The following is a 22,461-nucleotide window of genomic DNA, read 5'->3' as shown; positions in this document are numbered from 1 at the left end:
CTATGAATCAATGGGTAAAGTTTAGTTTACTGTAATCTAAACCTCAATCTCTCCTTCTTCCTCCCAGGGATGTACACACATAGCCCCTTAAGATATGAAAGGGATAAACTGCTCCCTCTGGCTTAGCTTGGAACTCAGTATGGAGCTGGGCACTGAGTAGGTGCCAGGTATGGGTGTTGAGTGAATGCAGTGGGTTTATCCATATGGTATGTAGACAGAGACTTGAGAACATTATGTATCCCTGAACCATATACCCTTACATGTGACCTCTCAAGATCCAACCTCAGACTCACAATCACGTATTAACTCATTTCTACTTGGGTCAATTTCAATCATGTTAATTATTTGTGTAGCATGCCTGCCATGTGTCAGGTCATAGTACTCAGTCAGTCCCTAGAGACTCTTGTCCCTGTGTGGATGTCTGGCATAAAGGCAGAGGGGGAAGCTTGGAGATCAGTGCACCCAGAGCTGGGAGGACTGGGTTAGTGGGTGGGGGCTTCTGGGGGATGCAGGGGATCCTAAGACCTGTGCCTCCAAGGCACAAATGAATGGAAACCTTCCCTGATCCAAGCTGCTTTTCCAACTCTTCCCACTAGGAGTGGAAGCTGGCTTGGTGGTCTGAGTCAATTTGTCATCTGCCAACAAGTATGCTATCAGAGGATGGATCTTCTGGGCTTCTGAGGTACTCTGGTGCCAAGGCTGGCATTGTCTTGCATGGGGCTGGTGCATAAGTCATAATGGGCAATTCCAGAATGGACCCAGTGCAAATGCAGTATATTCATTTTTCTTCTGACCCACAACTCAAAATATAATATGTAACATACAGACCAAATGCCTGACATCAGGGCACTCTGGTTGTTGAACATAGAAGCACAAATGTTCACACACCACATACACATATACACATACATCTGTACTGCAACAGCCCAAGCCTCTTGCAAGACAGAACCCTGGCACCTTTTGAATCACCTATGTCATTGGGTTTTACTTGGGCCACAAGTGTTGAGCTGAGGTCAGCCTCTGAGCTATGCTATGATCCTTCCTGCCCCCTCCTCCTTCTCCTTAATGAGTGATGAGTCTGAAAGAGATTCATGGGACTAGTTCTGGGGGAGGGAGTGGTAAAGAAAATGTTAGGGCCAGCCAGGATCTGACTTGGAAGAAAGAGAAAAGACTGACCTTGGAAAAAAAAATCCCATTAAGAAATGGGCAGAGAACTTGACATTTTTTTCCTAGAGAAGACAAACAGATTGCCAGGAGGTACATGAAAAGTTGCTCAACATCAGTAATCATCAGGCAAATGGAAGCCAAAACCACAATGAGATATCACCTCACACTCACTAGAATGGCTATTATCCAAAAAACAAGAAAGATGTTGGTGACGATGTGGAGAAAGGGGGATGTAAATTGGTACAGTCACCACAGAAAACAGTATGAGGTTCCTCAAAAAATTAAAAATAGAACTGCCATATGATCCAGTAATTCCACTGTTGGGTATTTATCCAAAGAAAACAAAAACCCTAACTTGAAAAAATATATGCACCCTCATATATTCATTGCTGCATTATTTACAACAGACAAGACATGAAAACAGTCTAAGTGTCCATCAACAGATGAATGGATACATAAAATGTATATTATACACAATGAATAGTATTTAGCCATAAGAGAGAATGAAATCTTGCCATTTGTGACAGCATAGATGGATCTTGAGGGCCTTATGCTGAATGAAATAAGTCGGAGAAAGAAAAGTACCATATAATCTCACTAACATGTGGGATCTAAAAAAATCCACAAACAAAACTTTGAGCTTATAAAATCAGAGAACAGATTGGTGGTTGCCAGAGGTGGTGAGTAGAGTTTGGGTGAAATGGGTGAAGGGGGTCAAAAGGTACAAGCTGTTGTACACCTGATATCGATATTGATATCGATAATTAATATTATCAATAGTTATACTCAATTAAAAAAAAAAAGACAGGCCTTAGACTGCCCCTCCCCAGTTCAGGCTAAGATGCTTGAGGGATAGGAGTTGGTGGCTCTGGAAGGGAACTAATACAATCCCTTCGACCTCAGCTAAACCCCTGCACCTGGCACATTAGAGGCTGTAAATTCAATTCTAACTCAAGTAGAGAGCAGACCTAGGGGTGGGGGCAGGGCCGGGCAGGGGGTAGACACTTAGACACACAGCACACAGACCCACATTGCATTTATGAGAGATACAGACCAACACACACACACGACACCCACACAAGACACAGTGACACAGATACCAGTTCAGTACACAGACACACATACCCAGGGAGACCATGATCACACAGGCCCACAACACAAGCTCACAGAGCCCCTCCTGTCCCCTCCCACAGCCCACAGAGCCGGACCCTTACCTGGCAGTGCAGAGCAGGGGGCAATAGGCAATCTAAGGCGCTGTCTGTCCTCAGGAGTATTTGTAAAGGATGGGGAGGGGTGGCATGGTCAGGTTCACAGGGAGGATCCCGGCAGAGGGTGTGGAGGAATGAACAGGGTTGGGCTAAACTTAAACAGGGCAAAGACTGGTTGGAAGCAGGGTGTGTGTGTGTGTGTGTGTGTGTGTGTGTAAGGAGGCTGGGTGGGAGGGAGCAGGGAAGAACCCAGTACCCCATCAGTCTGGTAACAAGCTGCCACAGAACCAAGGCAGGGGGCCCACACCATGGCAAGGCTGTTTAGCACCCAGGGGCCATCTCTGAACACTGACGGAGCTCCTACTGAATATCAGGCCACGAGGTGCTTCACACTCTGTAGTTAATCCACTGACTCATACAGAACAGTGAGCTTATCGCCTGTTCCCATGGGTGAAGGAGGAAACGATGCGCCTCGTGGAAACTTTGCCCTGCACAGCAAACCCCAGGCCTGAGCTCTCCTCTGTGCCACCCCAGCTGAGGGAGTTGCCTGGGGGTGGCAACTGAATGAGTCAGGAAAAAAACAAAACAAAACAAAGCCTGTGGTTGTCAAAGAGGGGAGGGACACATCAGGGGTATGGGATTAACAGATACAAAGCACCATATATAAATGGATAAGCAACAAAGATAAGCAACTATACTCATCATCTTGTGATAACCTCTAATGGAATATAATCTACAAAAATAATTGTAAAGCAACTGCATTTCAACTTTAAAAAATGTTTTAAAGCAGGACTAGGGATAAGATTAATCATTTGCCAGGATATTGAAAAAAAAAACAAAACAAAGGCGGGACTTTGGAGATGGAATATCGACAAGCAGGAAGGGTCCAGGCTGCCAGCTCGCCAGCTGTCTGTGCTCTGTAAGCCCCCCGTGGCCTGGGCCTGCAGAACCCTCTGGCCTCTGCCATGTGCCACACCACTTGACCTCCCTTAGGCCCTTGCAGACAGACCAGGTGCCCCTGTTACAAGCTCCCCTCTCTCCCTTGGTCCTTTCTTCTCCTGTCTCCTGCTCCACAGGACTGTCTGCTCACTTCTGTATTCCCAGGGACTGGCCTTTAGCAGATCTCCTGGCTCTCGGCAGGTGTTATCACCAGATGACAATCTGGTGAATGAGGGCAAGGTTCAAGGGTAGTCGTGTGCTGTCTGCTCGGTTGCTTAGTCATGTCTGACTCTGCAATCCCTGGATTGTGTGGCCTGCCAGGTTCCTCTGTCCATGGGATTTCCCAGGCAAGAATACTGGGATAGGTTGCTATTTTCTCCTTCTGGGGATCTTCCTGACTCAGGGATGGAACCTTTGTGTCCTGAATTTCCTGCATTGGCAGGTGGATTCTTTACCACTTTCACCTGGGAAGCCACTAAATCAATACAGCTGATAATTTAAAAGCTTAATTCATAAGGGAAAAGTATCCACTCTATAGTCCTGGAAGCAATCTTTATGTTCATCAATGCACACCCATCACTTGAATCTGTTTTAGTTAGTTACTGTTGGGTTATAACTGGTCTTGATTTCTGTGGCTTATATTTTGTGCTTATTTTTCTCTCTTTTTTACAAATTTAGGCTTTTTTTTTTCCTAGAGAAAGGAGCAGGAGGATCTCTCCCAGAAAGGCAGCTCCTCGGCTGACGTGAGTTCAGGCTGCCTATCCTTGGGCTCACCGTGCTGGATGAAACAGGCCAGCTGACACTCCCACCTTCAGCCAGGCCAAGGGGTTCTGTCGGGTCCTGTTTCAGTCCAGGAATACAATGATTATGTGAAATCTAGAACACACAGGAGGAAGCAGAGAGGTTAAAGCAGCTGCTGTCTCCAGGTTGGCCTGGAAAAAGCCTGACTGAACTGGATGCCCCTGAACTGCATTAAATTCATTTTTAAAAAGTAACCTAGGACTCCCCAGGTGGTCCAGGGGTTAAGTATCCACTTTTCAATGCAGGGGACACAGGTTTGATCCCTGGTCAGGACACTAAGATCTCACATGCCATAGTGAAAGATTCCATATGACCCAAGTATCCTGAGTACTGCAACTGAGACCTGATGCAGTCAAAAAAATAAATAAATAAAATAAATAAAATAAAATAAATAAAAAAATAAAAGAAGGGAAAACCTGGGCCTCACTAAAGTTTATACTTGAATGTTCATAGTAACTTTGTTTGGAATAATTAAAATGGCAGAACTTCTCAAACATCCATCAACACGTGAATGAATAAATGGGTCATGGTACATGAACTCCATGGAAAGCGAAGAAAGAAAGTGAAGTTGCTCAGTCGTGTCTGACTCTTTGCAACCCCATGGACTGTAGCCTACCACGCTCCTCAGTCCATGGAATTTTCCAGGGAAGAGTACTGAAGTGGGTTGCCATTTCCTTCTCCAGGGGACCTTCCCGACCCAGGGATCGAACCCAGGTCTTCCGCATTGCGGGCAGATGCTTTACCATCTGAGCCACCAGGGAAGTCCCTGAACTCCACGGAACACCAGAGTAAAAAGGAATGAACTGCTGATACACAGGAGAACATGGCAGAACCTCAAAATCACTGCTGGTGAAGAAGGTAAGACATAAAGCATCCACACTATATAATTGTCTATAGAATTCTAGAATGGTGTAAAATTCTAGAAAATGTGAACTAACTGATGATGATAGCAGATCAGTGGTTGCTCAGGGAAAATGTGGTAGGCAGGGGAGGGGCTGGAGGGAGCCGTTAGGAAGGGACACAGGACAGCTTTGCGTTTCAGGGATGTGTTCATTATCTTGACTATGGTGATGTTTTCATGGAGTAAACTTATTAAACTGTACAATTTGTGCTGTTTCCGGTATATCATTTTGGCTTCCATCAGAGCCATAAAAACAGAAGCAACATAACCACATCAGAAAACAATTTGAAAAATGGAGAGGCGGAAAATAGTGATTCTCCTTTATTTCCATGGTGGGCAGGAATGGAAAGTATTTTGTGTGTCAGCTTCTTTTAAAATACCAATTATCTCACATCAGGTCTTGGGGATACGTGTTATTATCTTCTTCTCTCTTCTAGATTAGAAAAAGCCAGGATTCAGAGAAGTTAAGACACAGGCCTGAAGTCACCTAGCCAGTGTGTAGTTGGTCCCAGTTGGGGACCATCTGAGTCTAGAGACTGGGTCCCTTTTCCAGATTATGTTTTCTCTCTTTTCAGGAATGCTCTTCTGGAAAATTCCAGCCTGCTTTGATAACACTGTGGACAAAGGACACAGTGGTTTATGACTGGGTGGGGAGCTCTTAATTCATCATGCACACATTTGCTGTGAGCCTTCAGGGAGCCAGGGCATGGAGGGCGTGCAGAGGTTCACAAAGGCAGGGGCCTGGAATGCTCACACCCTGCAGCCTGGGCTGCCTGAATGGCACCACCCACGGCCACCACACCCTGCCCTCCCCAGCCCTTCCAGCACCCTCTTTCAGGAACCGTCCTGATGACATGAACTGTCACTTCCCTTTAGCTGGAAGTTGAAAAAAGAGGCCTATGACTTCATGGATCCAAAGGGGAGAGGGGGCTGCAGGGCTGAGGAGGGCAGTAGCGGCTCTGGGCTCAGTACCCCAGTTCCCTGTGTCTCTGGAGTCAGGGTCTGGGTCATGACAGGCAGGTAGGTAGTAGGCAGTACTGAGGTCTTGGGCCAAGGAGGGAGACCCATCTTGATGGGGCGGACAGAGAAGTGAGAATCGTCTGAGTGGGTCCTCAGACAGGTGGCGCGCAGGCCTTTGGGAAGCGAGGAGAGTGCCCATAGCAGTGGTGGGCACACTGGAGTCAATTTATAGCAGAGCATGATGTGGGGCTTCCCAGGTGGTGCTAGGAGCAAAGAACTTTCCTGTCAGTGCAGGAGATGTAAGAGACATGGGTTCGATGGCTGGGTTGGGAAGATCTCCTGGAGGAGGGCGTGGCAACCCACTCCAGTATTCTTGCCTGGAGAATCCCATGGGCAGAGGAGCCTGGTGGGCTACAGTCCATAGAGTCACAAAGAGTAGGACAAGACTGAGGAACTGAGCATGCATGATGTTAATGGGGTCACCCTACCCAGTCCTAAGATGTTGTGGTTGAGCAGAGCCTAGACCACTGTGAGTCCCCCCACCCTCTGGCACTGTGCACTACAGATAGGTCAGCTACAAACTGGCACTAGCCAAGAGCGTTTGCCAGTGACTGAACAATAATAGCAAGAGCATTTGCCATCTGCTCTGTGGAGCAGATTGAACCCTGTGCAGCTGTCGACATTCAACAGCCCCTGAGGGGGATTCAGGGTGGAGACTGAGGCACTCTGTGCTCCAGGGAAACTGGTGGAACAGGTCTTTGCATAGTTAGATATTTGCAGGAACTGATGTCCAGATCCCAATCCTTGCATCTCCTCATATCTAGAAAATCACTAAATCCCTTCATGGTGACATCAGCTTCTCAAGACTATCAGAAAACCTTTTGTAAAGTAAGCACTTGACTGCACTAAACACAAAAGAAAGCCTTTTGTGGCTCAGATGGTAGGAGACCCAGGTTCGATTCCTGAGTCAGGAAGATCCCCTGAAGGACATGGCAACTCACTCCAGTAGTCTTGCTTGGAGAATCCCATGGACAGAGGAGCCTGGTGGGCTACAGTCCAGGGAGTTGCAAAGAGTTGGACACGACTGAGCAACTAACACTTTCACTTTTCCACCGTCACCAAAATCATATATACTGACCGTCCCCCACTTCCTCTTTGGAACAGTTTCTCAGAGCTGTCTGAGGTGCTGTCTCCAGGGCTGCAGCCTTCATTTTGCCCCAAATAAAACTTAACTTGCAACTCTTACATTGTGTGTCTTTTTAGTCAACAGATACTAAGCGCTCACCAAGTGCTTGAGTTTATTGCCTGGCAGAGAGAGGTGGCCCTTCCCTGCCAGAAACGCACCAAGTGGAGAATAAAGGCACTCAGGGGACTAGAAGAGACATTTCTGGGCTCAGGGAGAGGAGAGGCTGAGAGGTCAACGGTGGCAGTCCTAGGGAGCATGTGGATGGACAGTGAAGGCCAAAAGGCAGGATATTGGCCTTTTCTGTGACCCCCTAATCCCTTTCAGCAGAGCCAGCAAGGCCCCTGCTCCTGGACTGTCCTATAGGCTGGGGAGGGAGGCAGGAGAGCCAGGCACATTTGCAGGGTTTGGGGAGGGGGGCTGGACAGTTTCCCATGGCAGGAGGGCACAGGTGGCTGACTCTGGCTTGGGCTGGAGAGAGTGCCATGGGGACCAGGCAGGTTTGGTGGGAGACCTCCAACTCACCACAGAGACCTCTGGGCAGGTCACTGACCCTGATCTCCAAAAAGTGAAAAACATCAGCCCTGACTAATTCACAGATTTCAAAGCCTGATGAGATCAAATGACACGGGGTATGTGTGAGGGCTTTGGCAGTGTTGGGTGTAAGTGCAAGGTGTTATTGTGATGATCGGTAGTATCAGCCCTGATGACCCATTTGGCTTCCTGGCCTCACTGTTCTTCCCCTTGCCTTACACTGGGATCTTCCTTCAGGACACATCCCTACCTTTGGCCTCCAGCTTCACTCAGAATATTTCACTCACAGGCTCCTGAGAGGTTCCCTCCCTGCTCCAGCCACTTGCCACAGCCTCCTGCCCCAGAAAGTGACCAAACAGCCAGGCTCACCTAGAACCAAGGCAGCTCTGGACACAGGACTTTTCGTGCTGAGTCGGGTTCCATTCCAGGCAAACCTGGACCACAGGTCACCCTACTGCCCTCCCACCCCCAGGGTGATTCTGCTGATTCTTCCCCATGGTGACTGGTGTTCCAGGCATGTCAGCACGTTCTCTCTCACCTCTCACACCTTGGAGCCTCAAGGCTGGCTGACACCACCCATGCCACGCCCCACCATTCCACAGGCCCTTTCGTCTTCTCAGTGGGACTGGTGACCTGCTCTCAGAACTGTGCCAGATCTTTTCCCCATCCCTGGAGGGTATGAACCCATCCACATCTCACCCCCCTGAGAGCCAGCCCTCCATGGTAAGTGTCAAGGTGGGGAGAGCCTGTCCACCCCAAGCCAGGCTTCCAGCCTCTCTGTCGGGAGGAAGGAGCACCCGGGCACATGCAGGCAAGCCCGCCTGCTCCCCGCATCCGTGAGGGCCCCAGGCTGCAGTCCTTGATACTGTCTTGGCTGCCCTGCCCCATCTCTCACTGAATGCATGCACCTGCCCCCCACGCCTGCCACACTGATGTTCTGAGGTGCTTGTGCTCACTCCTCCCTGTAGAGTCCCCTGCCCTGCCTGGTGCAGACCCCTCCCTCCAGGATCTGGACTCGGCCTCCTCCCTGGCTTCCTAAACCACTGCATGGCTTATTTGGCCCCTGCTGTGAAACCTTCAGTGAGCCCCTCTGGACTCCTCTGCCCCCTTGGTCTGCCCCTCAGTGACCTCCCCTTTAGGACTGCACCCTCCTAAGCTGATGTTCCCTCACTGGTAAGAAGCCACTACTGCTTCTCAGGCTGCATTCTTGCAACATTCTCACTGCCAGCCCCTTGCTGAGTCTTGCTCTTCCCCTGGAAGCTTATTGTCTGGAAAACTCCTCAGTTGGTCTGGGTCCCATGTCACCCTAGCCTCAGGCTAAGGCGACCTGGTATCCTCAGACGCCTCTGAGGTGGAGCCTGGATCTTCACTTTTTGTTCCCCTGTGCTGAAGGGGCTGAGTGAAGTAGATCAAGAGTTCAGTCCATATCAGAGCTCTTCTCCCACTACTAGTCCAGAGCTGGAAAACTCAGAATACCCCAGCCCAGGGTGTGCCCTGGAGAGCAGACTGGAAGAGGCCCCTGGACCATCTTTCTGCCACCCACTGCTTTAAAGGACTTCGGCTCCACCCTGCTCTGGCACCAAGATTGCTGGGAGAGATATCAATAATCTCAGATATGCAGATGATACCACCCTTATGGTAGAAAGCAAAGAGGAACTAAAGAGCCTTTAGATGAGGGTGAAAGAGGGGAATGAAAAAGCTGGCTTCAAACTCAACATTCAAAAACCCAAGACCATGGCATCTGTTCCTGTCATTTCATAGCAAATAGATGGGGGAAAAAATGCAAATAGTCACAGACTTTATTTCCTTGGGCTCCAAAATCACTGCGGACAGTGACTGCAGCCATGAAATTAAGGGAAACTTGCTCCTTGGAAGAAAACTTATGACAAACCTAGACAGCATGTTAAAAAGCAGAGACATTACTTTGCTGACAAAGGGCCATCTAGTCAAAGCCATAATTTTTCCAGTAGTCGTATATGGATATGAGAATTGGACCATAAAGAAGGCTGAGCACCGAAGAATTGATGCTTTAGAACTGCGATGTTGGAGAAGACTCTCGAGATCCCTTGGATAGCAAGGAGATCAAACCAGTCAATCCTGTAGGAAATCAACCCTGAATATTCATTGGAAGGACTGATGCTGAAGCTGAAGCTCCAATACTTTGGCCACCTGATGAGAAGAGCCAACTCAGTGGAAAGGACCCTGATGCTGGGAAAGATTGAGGGCAGGAGGAGAAGGGGGGCGATAGAGGATGAGATGGTTGGATGGCATCACTGACTCAATGGACATGAATTTCGGCAAACTCTGGGAGATGGTGAAGGACAGGGAAGCCTAGTGTACTGCAGTTCACTGGGTCACAAAGAATCGGACACGACTGGGCAACTAAACAACGACAACAACAACCGCTCTGGCATGTGTGTTTTTGGAGCCATAGGGCCCAGACTGTCCCTGGCAGCTGCAGCCTGATAAGAGCTCATCCGTCTGCCCCTACATCACACACTCTGAGTCCTCCTTACCCAGGGCCAGGCCTGGCCTGAGCTGAGAGGCCTAACCTAAATCTCTAGTCGATAGGAATCGTAACAGCAGTTTCTTGATCCAAGAAGGTGCTGGATGTGGGTAGTTATGGCTATGGGCCCAGTTGGCAGGCTGCCTGAGAGGGTGGTGAACCAGCCACAGAAGAGACATGACCCAGACCTGTGGTTGAGGTATTGGGACAATGGGCCTATTCCTGGGCAGAGAAAGGGAGGGCACAGAATGAAGTGTCGACAGAAACAGTGTTGTTGTAGCAGCCAGGAAGAGCAATGGGCAGGAGGCAGATGTCTACCTGCTGGTTTTTTCTGAGCCACAAACAAGCTGAGCAGCCCAGATAGTGGGTGCTACCTCTCTGGTCTTATCACCAATAAGATGGGGCTTCTACAACCTGTGTGGCTTCTCTAATTTGATGGAGTTGGGAGGTGGGGTTGATTCAGACTTGCTGAGAGGAGCTGGCAGCAGAGGTGGGTGAAGAGCCATCCCCCACCTCCAACCAGGCTTTTTGAAGCCCTGCTGTCCCCTAGTGGTGACACAGACTAATAGCGGCATGGTCCCCATCCCCTGCACCAGGGACCATTCTGCTGGTCATGCCCTGCCTTCTCCAGACAGGGAAAGGAAATTCACGGTGGACATTACCGACCACCTCTTCCCTCAGGTGCAAGAATTCTGGGTGGAGGGAACAGCAGCCCCAGTCGATGCACAGGTACCCAGAGCCATGCACAGGACAACGTGGGTTACTCACTCATGTGAGTTACTCATTCATTCTGCAAGCCCCCAGGAAGGCACTGTAGTTTGCAGGGGCACTTGCCAGGCCCTGGGGATTTAGAGGCCCTCAGTACACCATTCCTGCCCTTAGAGAGCCTCTCCCCAGTAGGGAGCAGACAGGCACACCACAGACTCTGGAGAAAATAGGAGAATGTGGGGGCTGCTCTGAGGATGACATTATGTGAGTAACACTTGGGAAGCACATGGCCTGCAGCCGTGGGGCTGTCTGACTATTGGTCCATCCTGATCACATGGGTGTTCAGCCTGCTAGATGTAGAGGCCTTTGCCACGAGGTTAGCGGAGTCTTTTCCTGCAGGCCCTTCCAGACATCTGGGTCGCCCATCCTATAATGATGGCTGGATTGCTACCCAGCCTGCTGCTCCTCGCTGCTGTCTGGCCCCCACCCTGGCTGGGAACAGGCACAATGGGGAAAGCAGACCTTGTCTCCTCTATCTCCATTCCTCCTCCCCAGACCTGGGTTCCAAAGGTCATGGAGATCATTAGGTCTCAGCTGCATCCCTCACTCCCAGGCTGGTACTCTGAGGGCCTTCCAGCTCCAACCACGGGGCACGGGACAGGTAACAGGAGGCCCAACTGCCACCCCACCAGGGCCCTGCTCTGGCTGTCAGAGACTAGACTGGAACTCAGGAGGCAGCACGTGGAAAGGATAGGAGAAGTGTGTGTGTGTGTGTGTGTGTGTGTGTGTGTGTGTAGCCTGGGTGCGTCACTGTAGCTGGGAATATAGACGAGTCTGACTCAGTGGGAACATCCGGCGTGAAAGGAAGAGAGAGCGCAGTGGCATTTCCAAGCAGGATGGGAACTCTAAGGTGGCGGAGAGCGGCTGCCAGGTCAGCGGTGCTGCTCCAAGGCCTGGCCTGGAAAGAGGCTCAGGGTGGTGGGGAGGGGAGGGCAGATAGGAAGGGGTGGTTCAAGGGGAGCAGAGGTTGGATCTCTGGCTGCCTGGGCTGGTCTGGGTAGGAAGGAGAGGGCAGCAGGGCTTTCTGCCTTGGAGACAGGAGGGGACAAGGCATCCATGGGATTAGGGAAATAGGCCCCAGTCAGTCAGGACTGACGGGGAATGCAGGAACGTCTGACCTGTCTTTCAGGGCCTGGAGGTTGGGGACCCGTTACTACAGAACCAGACCCCAGGTGCTCCTGATACAGAGACCACCCCTCCTCCTGGCACCCCGAAACTCCTGGTCCCGGAGGCTCTACGGGTGAGACTGCCAGGCAAGCTGCTGTCCAGGGCAGAGACAGCAGCCTCGGGTGTACCGGCACGATCTGGGGAGAGACTTCCCCAGAAGAGGCTGCTTCCAGTCTCAGGGTCAGAGAGGCTGAGAGGGCCAGCCCTGGAGAGCAAGGCCAGGAAGGACTCCGAGGTAGGAGCCAAGGGGGAAGGCTGTTGGCCAGGCCTGAGCTGTGGCGGCGTGGGCCCTGAGGGAGGCGTCCCACACCAAGGGGTGATCCGGACAGTTGAGCGTCCCAGGAGCAACTGTACTTGAAAGTACAGGAAAGGCAACGCTGAACCCAAAGGAATGAATGACTAATGGTGTTATTTCAGGTATGCGGTAGTACTTGATTGCCTAGGGGAGGTGAACTCCTTGAGCCCTTCGAATTACTTAAACCAGAACTGGTGAGGAGAGTGAAGGGCCAGGGGACGCTCATTTGAGTGGAGGCCCTCGGACCAGGCAGGGCAATGGGCTGGACTATAGGCCTCTCTCTACTAATGGGAGGGACAGAGGCCTACTTGGCTGCCCATTTGTCTGCAGGCAGGCCCAGGCTGGGGTCCTACTGGAGCGTAAGGCCCCCTGCGTGGGCTCGCACCGCCAGGCAGAAGTCCCCGCCAGTCTGTCTGGGGACACGGGCAGGGCAGGGAGAGGTGCTGGCAGGGCCAGCTGGCTGCCGGTGCCCTGGTCCTCGCCCTCTGAGAGTGGATGGTGGGGGCGGTGGCCGCGGCGTTCCTGGCTGGGAGCCCAGAGGAGTCTTTTGTAATCACAACATGATCTCGTGTGCTGAGCAGCGAAGCCGGCAGGGAGAGGCCGGCGGAGGGAGGCCCGGCTCCGGTGGCTCCGGCTTCCCTCCCGCTCTAGCTCCCCCCAGGACTGCTCTGGAATTCTCTCCGTGCCCGCCGTTGCCATGCACTCAGCTGTGAGTGGCACCTTGCCTTTGGCGGGGGGCTTCTTGGGGCTGGGACGCCAGGCGGCCACACTCTGAGGGCAGCTGGGGACAGCTGGGCCCGGGAGGAAGAGGGCTGTGCCTAGGCGGGAGCAGGGGGCGCTGGGCAGGGGTGTCGGCCACGATGGAGTCCCTGCAGCCAGACAAGGAGGGAGCCGGGGATCACAGTGTGCCCAGGGGGCTCCCCGGCGGGGCCCACCCCCGGAGCTGACTCTTGCCGGCAGCTCTCGGCCTGGAAAGGCTGGGCCTGTGGGAGCGGCTCTTTCCTACAGGCTGGGCGCAGGCCTGAGAAGTGGGGTCCATGGCCTGGGAGCCCAGGACAGAGCAAGGGCCTCTCTTTTTACTGTGGTTCTCGGCCTGGGAGCCCAACAGCTCCCCCCTCGACCTCCTGAATCCCCTGGCAACTTCCCAGTCACGGCAGGTTCCGCTGCCAGAGCCATTTATAACTCCCATTCCAGGCTCTGCTCCGCAGCTGAGCTCCCTGGAGAGCCGGGGGGAGGGGCAGCCACTGCTGGGAGCTGTGGGCCTGGGTATGAGGCTCTGACCTGAGCCCCCGGAGAGGACGCAGAGAGATGGCAGGCAGGCCTAGCAGGGTGGGGGCTTACGGCCTTCCATGGGCCGGCTCCCCATGCGACCCTAGCTCTGGATCTAGGTCTGCTCCTTGGGTGGTAAGAATAGGATAGACCGGGCGGATGGAAAAGTTGAGGAACTGGTAAGGGATGGGCCCAGCAGTCAGGAGCTTGGGCCTCCTGCCCTCTGCAGGGGCCTCACGGGGCTGAGTCCCCGATGAGCAAGCAGGAGGAGAAGGATGCAGAGCTGGACCGGAGGATAGTCGCCCTTCGCAAGAAGAACCAGGCCCTATTGCGCAGGTACCAGGTGAGTGGGCTGTGCCGGGCGGGAGGACTGACTGGGCTGGCACTCCTGGGCTGACCTGCAGACTCCGGCATGGTGGTCTCTCCCTGCAGGCTTGGGTCTGGGACCAGGCTGAGGGTGGCTGTGGTCCAGCTCAGAGGCTCGGCGGGGGTCCTGGGGACGCTGTGATATGGTGCGTCTGCCCCCTGGTGCCCCACTGGTGTCTCTCTGTGTAGGCCTGTCGGCGTCTGTGTATCTGTGCCTCTGGGGGGCCGTGGCCTGTGCTGACCCCGGGGCCCTTCCACAGGAGATCCAGGAAGACCGACGGCAGGCAGAGCAGGGGGGTATGGCTGTGACCACGCCGGAGCTCCTTCGTCCTCAAGGCCTCACTGTCACCGTCAGCCAGGTTCCTAGAGGAAGACCCGCCCGGGAGGCAGGGTGGGGTGGCAGGGAGGTGGCGGCCCAGGGGAGCACAGCCACCCCTACTCCTCCGCTTCTCCTACTTCTCTTCAGGGGCATACCTCCCAGATCCCAACCTCATGCAGCCCAGGCCCGCTGCTGGCCCCCACCCCAGAGAGCCACAGCTGGAAGGTGACCATGCCCTTTTCCAGCCCCAGAGCTCTGCACCTGTGCCCCCACGCACAGGCTGCCCCTAAACCCCAAGTCCTGGGCACAGAGACGTTGGGCTGAATGCCAGGAACAGCGTCTGAGAACAGAGCCTCGTTGTCTGAGTGCTTTGGATTTCCCAGCTCAGAGATGGGCCACTGTGGCGTCTTGGGCCCCTGGGTGGCCCCAGGCCTGGATAACCTAATGCCATTGGTATGTGAACACCTCGCAGAGGCAGCTCCTCAGTGGGCATTCCAGGGAGGGCCAGGGCTGGAACCCAGCCTGGGGAAGCACCCAAAGGACCCAACCCCCAACTTCTGCCCAGTACTGCCCATGTGGCCTCACGGCATGGCACCTCATTCTGCAGGGGAAGCGGGTGGTCAGCCGGAACTGGGCAAGGAGCGCCCTTGGACCTGGAGCAGCCAGTGAGATTCTTGAGGATGAGCAGGCAGAGGCCCACACTGGCACCTTCTGCTTGGGGGAGCGGGTGGATCTGGCCGTGACCATGGAAAACAAAGCCGAGGTGAGCAGGGTGGGTAGGGGAAGCCTATGAGCCAGGAAGCCTCCTCTTCTTCCCTGCCTGTGCTACACTGCCCATCCTCACCTCCCCCAGGCCAAGCGGATCGTAAGTGAGAAGCCCACCAGAGCATGGAACCAGGGAGCAGAAGGGTCACCTGGAGGGGGCTTGGGCCGGAGCCCCTCCATGCCGACAGCCATCAGCTCAGATTCTGCACGGAAGGTACCTCCCCAAGAAGGGATGGGGACATGAATGTGGTGGTCCCCACTTGGGGGAGGCATGGAAGCTGAATCGCATATGTCCCCATCTGTGGGGATGTGGCCCAGGCAGCACCTGCAAGAATCCCCACTCCTTCTTCCCTTCTCTGACCAGTCTCCACGTCTGGTGGGTCATGCAGTGAGAGACAGTGTAAGCGAGAGACGTGTCCCAGCCCCTAACCCCGCCTGGACCTCTGGTGGCCAGCTGGTGGGTCCAGGGTGTGAGACTGGCCGTGTGCCAGGTGTGACCTCTAGATGGCAGCAGTCCCTAGTCTTGGTTCTTGCTCCCAGCAGCTGGGTGTCCCTCCACCCTGGGCCTGACCACACACTCCAGCAACAACCCCCTGGATAGCACTATCATTATCCCCATGTCACAGATGAGGAAATGACCAACGGAGAGGTCATCTTGCCCCAAAGACACAGCTAACCCTGGATGGAAGCCATGCCTATGGCAAAGAGGATTTAACCTACATGGAATGGATCTAATTTTGGGGTGGGGATGTCAAAACCTTCAGAGAGGAAGGGGTTAGCAGACTCTCTGGATCCCAATCCCAAACCCAGGGCTGTTTCTGCTTCCACCCCATGGTGCTTAATGTCTTCTCCCTGCAGGGTGCCCGGGAGCCCCGGAGTCCAGCCCTGGTCCCAGGCCCAGCTCCCGGCCGGGCACCGGGGGGCCCCCTGGAGGTGGGCTGGGACTACACGCAGTGGAAGCAGGAGCGGGAGCAGATCGACCAGGCCCGCCTGGCGCGGCACAGAGATGCACAGGGTGACTGGCGCCGCCCGTGGGACCTGGACAAGGCCAAGCCCACGTGGGTGGCAGGGCCCGGCAGCTGCTGGGTGGACATGCTGTGGGGCTGTGGCAGGCTAACTGTGGGCGCCTCCTGCAGGGCGGTTGGGCCCCTCCCCAGGGTGTGAGGATCTGCCTGGCCCTCAGGTTGGGCCCGGGCTACGGGCTCTGTGCAGGCGCTGGGTTTCCCATCTTCCTTGGGCCCACGCTCTCCCTTCTGTCCTTAGGCCTGGGGCTGGGGGGCGGGGAGGGGGGCTGGCCCACCAGCAGCTCTGCAGCCTCTGTCCTTCCCGCCACCAGCCAGCCTGACTCCTTCTCTCTGCAATGCAGGCGACAGGGCTCCAGCAAGCCTCGGGAAGAGGGCCCGGCCAGGGTGGGCAGCACAAGGGGTGAGCCGAAACCCCACTACTCCCACCCCTTCAGTAGTTTTTCACCCCTTGCTCCCTCTTTCTCTCTGTCCTTTGTTTCTTGGTCTACCACCTATTTTCAGAGCTGGAAAGAAGCATGGAAGAACATCTTCCTTCCTCCCCTGCCTATCAGAGGAGGCACCATGACCTTCCTTCGCATCCTCTAAACCCACAACCCCTGCCCTGGGTTCTGACCCCAGAAGGTCTGGAGAGAAGGCTCACTAGGAAGTCAGCACTGGGGTCCTTTTGAGGTGTGGGACCCTCCTGGGTGGCAGCTGCTCCTTATCTATTATAAGGATAATTCCACTGCATCTCTGGCCCCTCATTTCACATGTGAGGAAGTCAAGGCTGGAGAGGCTGCTCTGCTGGTCACCTAGCCAGGATTGGCAAAGCAAGCACAGGGACCCAGCTCCCCTGACACTGCCCTAACCGCACCCTCCCAACCCCAGCACCCAGGCCAGACGTCTTTCTGGGAACCAGAACACTCACAACTGGACCAAGAGAAGGACTAACTTCCTGGTCCTGAAAGAGCTGATGTTCCTGCTTTGGCTCTTTTGTGATCCCACCCTTTCCCAATTTCCTCTTCCCCCTTAGGTCCCAGGAGCCAGCGAAAGCTACAGCCCCCACCACTGTCCCCTGATGGCAAAGGTGAGCTGAGAGAGGAGGAGGATCAGGTCCCAGGAGCAGTTGAAGGAACCGGACTGCCATGACCCCTTTCTCTCTTGATGTGTACCATCTCTTACAGGCAGTGCTACTCGGGGTGGGCAACAGGGCAGACCCGTGGTGGCGCTGGCCACACGCAGCAAGGCTCGAGGGACAGAGAGGCTGACTGGCAGGGCCCGCAGGTAACATGAGACAGGGAGCAAAATCGGGGGAGGTTCTGAACTCCTGGATTTCCTGGCCCTGTCTTGCCTCTGGGAGGTCAGGTCGGCCTGGCCCAGGTGCCTGCTGCAGCCCCCAGGGCCTCTGCCTCTTGGCTGACTGCTGCCTGGTGGCAGGTTAATGAGATGTGGGGAGAGACCATCGGCAAAGGCAGCTGCAGCAAGAGCCTGGTGCCCTGGGAGGCCGGCGGTAATTACAGCAGTTCCCTTCCCGGGGGAAGTCAGGCACGCCTTTCCCAGGCAGCACAGGCCGGGACACGCCCATCGTCCCCATAGAACTCAAGGTGCTGCAGGCTTGGCCATAAACAGGAGCTGGGGACCTGCTATAGTGGGCAGTGTTCAGAGGAAATGGCTGGGTTTGGGGCGGAAGGTCAGGCTGGAAGGGAAACATCCTGGAGCCTCGTTGTGGCTCTGACCTTCCTCTGAGACCCCTGGGCACTCGTTTCCCCCTGGGGGATGTGGGCTGCCTGCTATGGAGCAGGTGACATGAGGTGGGGTGGGTTAGGAGTGGGGCCTGCCATGTGCTGTGTTTCTGCAGGTGGGAAATGAAGGAAGACAGGGAGGAGCCGGAGAGCCAGGAGGTGGGTACTCGGACATAGGATGGGGTGGGCTAGGGATGTGAGCCCTAAATTCACCAACCAGTAGAGCCAACCTCTTGTTTTCAGGGAAGCCAAAGTACCAGAAAGACTCCGAATGAGAAGGAACATGAGCAGACTCAGAGCAGGATGGAGCCGGGCGGACCCACCAGTGCCCCGGGAACCACCCCCACCCCAGCATCGGCATCACCAGAGGGGCTGAAAGAGGAGTCGGGAGATTTGGCAGCCAATCCAGCCAGTCCAGCCAGTCCGGGCTCTCCACCAAACTCAGACTTGGTTCCCCTTGATCTCTCTCTAGGAGGCGTCAGTAGCTCTGGGCCTCAGGAGAGTGCCTGTGCGCTCAGTTCAAAGCCTGGGGACCAGGAGAGCCCTGTGTCCCAGCTGGAGGGCCATGAGCAGCCCCTGGGGTCGACCGAGCCCCAGGCTGAGCCAGAAGCCCAGACTTGTTCCGGGCCCCCCAAAGAGGCAGGACCCCTGGAGCCCAGAGAAGACAGGCCTGGCAAGGCTGGGACCCAGCAGGGCCTGACACCTCGGAGCAGGGCCCCTAGAGGAGGCAGCCAAAGGGCAAGGGGTGCGGGAGGTGTGAGGAGCAGGACAGGGGGTCCTGGCCCTGCAGGAAGATGCTGAGCAAAGCCCTTGGGAGCAGGGGGCCAGGCTGGGGACTGGAGGGGAGACACTGTCCAGAGTCTTCGCGCCATGGGGGTGTGGTGGCTGGTGGCTGTGGCGGCCTGGCTGAGCAGTTTGGCAAACTCTCCAGGGGAGTGAGACCGTGAAGGCCAGGAGCCAGCCCCTGCCCTCATAGGCGGCCCCTGTGCTCACGTGTGCTCTCACCCACAGGTACGGCCCCTGGTGCATGCCGCGCCACGCCTGGTCTGTGAGACTGGTGAGCTCTGTCCCAAGCCTACTGCTGCCCAGGCCACAGGCTCCCTGCCATGATGAGAGGACAAGGCTTGGAAGCACTCAGCAGCCGGTTCACCTAGCTCTCATCACCCCCCGGGGCCTGGCCACCCTCTCCAGCTACCGGCTCCTCGCTCGTCAGGTACTGCCAGCTCATCAGCTGCTGCCAGCCTCAGCAGCTGGCATGGCTAGCCCAGGCCTGGGGCCCTTTCCTATACTTTCCCCGGCCTTGTACCCATGTGACGCTCAGTCCCAGAATCACTGGATGACCCATGGGGGATCTCACAACTACCTGGCAGCCTGCTACCTTTCGGGAAGAGGAGGCTGAGGCCCAGAGGAAGGGAGGCCACAGCCGGCAGGGACGGAGCTGGGGACGGAAGAGCAGAGCTCGGGTCTCCTCTGTGAAAGGAAGGATCTCTGAAGCGGGGTGGGGTGAAGAGGGGACAGACGGCTGCCTCTCCCCACTGCAGGGTGGGGGAGCTCATCTTCGGGGACCTCCTCCCCCACCCCCAGGTCAACCTGAGTGCACCCTGAGTGGGGGAGGGGGAGCCTGCCACCTGGGGTCGCTTCCTGCCATCTTCCCGCCGCGTCCCTGCGGCGTGTCATGCCAGAGGAGGTCTCAGGCAGGGACTCGAGGCAGAGAAACAGCAACTCCAGCTAAGCATGGCATCGGGACCCGTCTTTCCTACTAAGTCTCTGTTCCCCCCACCCCTGAGGCCCACGTCTGTGAATTATCCAGACTCCGCACAAGCTGTGGCTTCCTCTCAATTCAACAAACATTTCCTGAGCACCCACTACCAGCAATGCAGCCGGTGGGCGATGGTGACTTTGCCAGCAAGAGGGAGGGAAGAAGCCTCGTCATCTGGCTGATCCAGGCTGCATGGCAGGAGCTGTTCTTGACTGTAGGTGCCCGACAGGGGCTGAAGATGGTGGTAGGAGCCCAGAGGGAACCATCCCACCGCTGTGTGCAAAAGTGGGCGCGCCTCTCTTTCTCATCAGGTGTCCCCTTTGCCCCCAAACCCCTGCTTGTATCTCCCCACATAGCCCGGCCGTGGCTGTTCCTCTCTGCTGAGGGTCCCAGGCTTCACTTGCTTCTCTGGGTTCTCTCAGGAGTGTCCAGGTCATCCCCAGCATTTCTCTCCACTGTCAAAGGGAGGTCTGAATTGTGGCTCAACTGTGAGGCCAGGCTTCCTCACTGGCTCTTGCTCCACGAACCACCCCCTCTATTGAGGAGGAGGGTGGAGAGGATGACTTTTCAGCAGATCAGACTGTTTCGAGCAGTGCTTCTTACACATTAAGGTACAAACGAATGCAGACTCTAACTCTGGGCTGGGCCTGGGAACCTGCATTTCTCACAGGCTCCAGGTGCTGCCTTTATTGCGGGTTCCTGGACCACACTTTGAGAGGAAGGATTTGGATTAGAATATGTGGAGGGCTGAGGACAGAGACAGACTCTAGACTCTTAAGGGCTGGCTGCTGGCTCTACATGGGGTGGTGGCAGGCTGTCCCTGCGAGGTGGGAGCTTCCTGGTCTCAAAGTAGGGTGGGAAGCTGAGGCTTTGGGCTAAAGGCTTCAGAGCTGTGGTGCCAACTTCCTGTAGTGGGGAGTGAGAAAGTTGATTGGGAATGGAGTGAGGTGAAGGTGGTTGGAAGAGGTGGGGATTGATCAGAGGAATTCTGGAAAGGTTTGGGAACATTCTGTGCATGTAGGGAGAAGACCCCTGCGAGATATGAAAACGCAAGGGTGAAAGATTTCAAGCTTAAGTTTTCCTCTTGCCATCTGGTCACACGTTTGTGACTTCAGAGCATGAAACTGGCTCTGGAACCCATGACTCCCAAGGATGGAGCTGGAGTAGAGCAGATTCAAGCAGAGCCCTTGAATTCAGATGTCTCCCAAATTGTGAACCAGAATTTGGATTCTAAGAAGTACAAACTTCCCCCAACCACCAATGCTGCCAACTATACAGATGTGCCTTCATTAAAGGGTATGTGCCAAGTCATGTTTGACTGTGGGTTGGAGATGTAGTTAGGGCAGAGATCTGCTTGAAGCCTCATGACAAGACCTAAGTGGGAGAGGAAGCTGGTCTAAAGGGCTACGGAAAAATGGGCTTCTCTCTCTTTTGGGTATTAGGAGGAAGGGATGTCATGGGAGTGAGTCACTAGCAGTTGGAGAGAATGGAGTCTGGCATAGGACATCTTCATTATAGGAAGAACTGTAGCACAAGGCAAGAATCATTGAGCTTTTCTTAGAAAAGGGGAGCCCTTCTTCAGGAGCAATGAGCCAGCACTTCTGGTGGCCACAAACCCTGCTCCAGGATGAAACCAGCTAAGGGGCAGGAGGGAAGGGTAGACATCCCTCCACAAAGCTCGGGGCCATGGAAGGCTGCTCTGTTTCTTCCTGGATCCTTTGGTTAAAGGCCTGGCTGGGAGCCTTCTTCTTGGATATCCTTCTCCTCTCCAACCAACAGACAAGACTGCTCCTCAAAGGTGGGAAGTTCTTCATGGGACATGGAATCAGGAGCCCAGGCACAGAGCTGGGGGAATTGACAAGGGAGAGTGCAGAGGGCAGTAGGGGGCCAGCAGGGACATGACAGCTTTACCCAAGGCCTCAAAACAAGGAAGGCAGAAGAGGTGGAAAGCATCTCTGTCCTGGCGCTGATCACCTTACAGAGGGGAGTGGCAGACCACGCTGTGAGGGAGGTATTTGGGGGATGATAGGCAGCATGGTAGAGTGGTACAAACATGGGCCTTGGAATCCAAGAGACTGAATCTGAATTCTAGGTCTGTCACCTGCTAGCTGGATGGCTCTGGTCAATTTTAATGTCTAAAAACTTCAGTTTTCTTGTTTGCAAAATGGAGCTAGTAATACCTATGTTGAAGGATTGTTAAGAAAATTAAAGATGAAAATATGCAAAATACCCCAGGCACACAGTAGGCACTCTGTTAATAGTAGCCCGGCACGAAGAAGACACTCAGTAAATGTTTGTTGAATAAAAGAAGTAGTGATTCGTTGTGATCTTGGTCTACTTTGTTTTCTATCTTTTCCATTGCCTTCTCTTCTACTCTCGTCTTCACTGGGGTCAATACACTCTCAAAAGAAGGGAAGGTCTGTAAAGGGTACTTGACCTTATAGGACAGTAAGCTGCTTTTACTTCCCTGGGGTGGTCTGGGTGAGTTAAAAGCAGCAAGAAGTGACTCTCCTCTTACAGGAAATGTTCTTTACCCTCATCCACCCACTGGATCACAGGGATGTCCTAAACATTTCCCCCTAACTTTGACACTGGCTTTTGCAGTTCAGGCATTTCCTCTTTTCTTCTGTTTACATCAGCAGCAATCTCACAAATTTACTCCCCAGAAATAGACTCCTTTGTGGAGTTGGCTTCAGGCCTCCCGAAGTTTTATCACCCGAAGGAGTAGCATGCCTGTATTTTCATATAATCAAGGGATGGGTAACTGGGGATCTCTGGAACTAGGGGATCCCCAGCTATCTAACAAGG

The 22,461-nt window shown here is 54.3% G+C and overlaps 1 protein-coding gene across 10 annotated transcripts; it reads left to right on the top strand.

Moving 5' to 3' along the window:
- The first annotated feature begins 12,381 nt into the window (after positions 1 to 12,381).
- On the top strand, positions 12,382 to 21,980 carry CCDC9B (coiled-coil domain containing 9B). 10 transcript variants are annotated; one of them, XR_010663907.1, is made up of 14 exons: positions 12,382 to 12,551; positions 13,011 to 13,138; positions 13,928 to 14,041; positions 14,325 to 14,423; positions 14,531 to 14,608; positions 14,991 to 15,146; positions 15,237 to 15,362; positions 16,007 to 16,206; positions 16,515 to 16,573; positions 17,186 to 17,239; positions 17,337 to 17,436; positions 18,011 to 18,053; positions 18,138 to 19,107; positions 19,705 to 21,980. XR_010663907.1 is itself a non-coding variant. In XM_065940592.1 (13 exons), exons 1-13 carry the CDS (start codon positions 12,530 to 12,532, stop codon positions 18,693 to 18,695), a joined length of 1,737 nt encoding a protein of 578 aa, XP_065796664.1. In that variant the 5' UTR covers positions 12,382 to 12,529; the 3' UTR covers positions 18,696 to 21,980. The 10 variants fall into 10 exon arrangements, 8 of the variants coding, with proteins under 8 accessions (XP_065796664.1, XP_065796666.1, XP_065796667.1 ...); XR_010663906.1 differs by having other exon boundaries at positions 19,682 to 21,980; XM_065940592.1 differs by having other exon boundaries at positions 18,138 to 21,980.
- The last annotated feature ends 481 nt before the right edge of the window (positions 21,981 to 22,461 follow it).

Source organism: Muntiacus reevesi, chromosome 7 (assembly GCF_963930625.1).
Source record: "Muntiacus reevesi chromosome 7, mMunRee1.1, whole genome shotgun sequence".
Lineage (NCBI taxonomy): Eukaryota > Metazoa > Chordata > Mammalia > Artiodactyla > Cervidae > Muntiacus > Muntiacus reevesi.
This window is presented reverse-complemented; position numbering and strand designations above follow the sequence as displayed.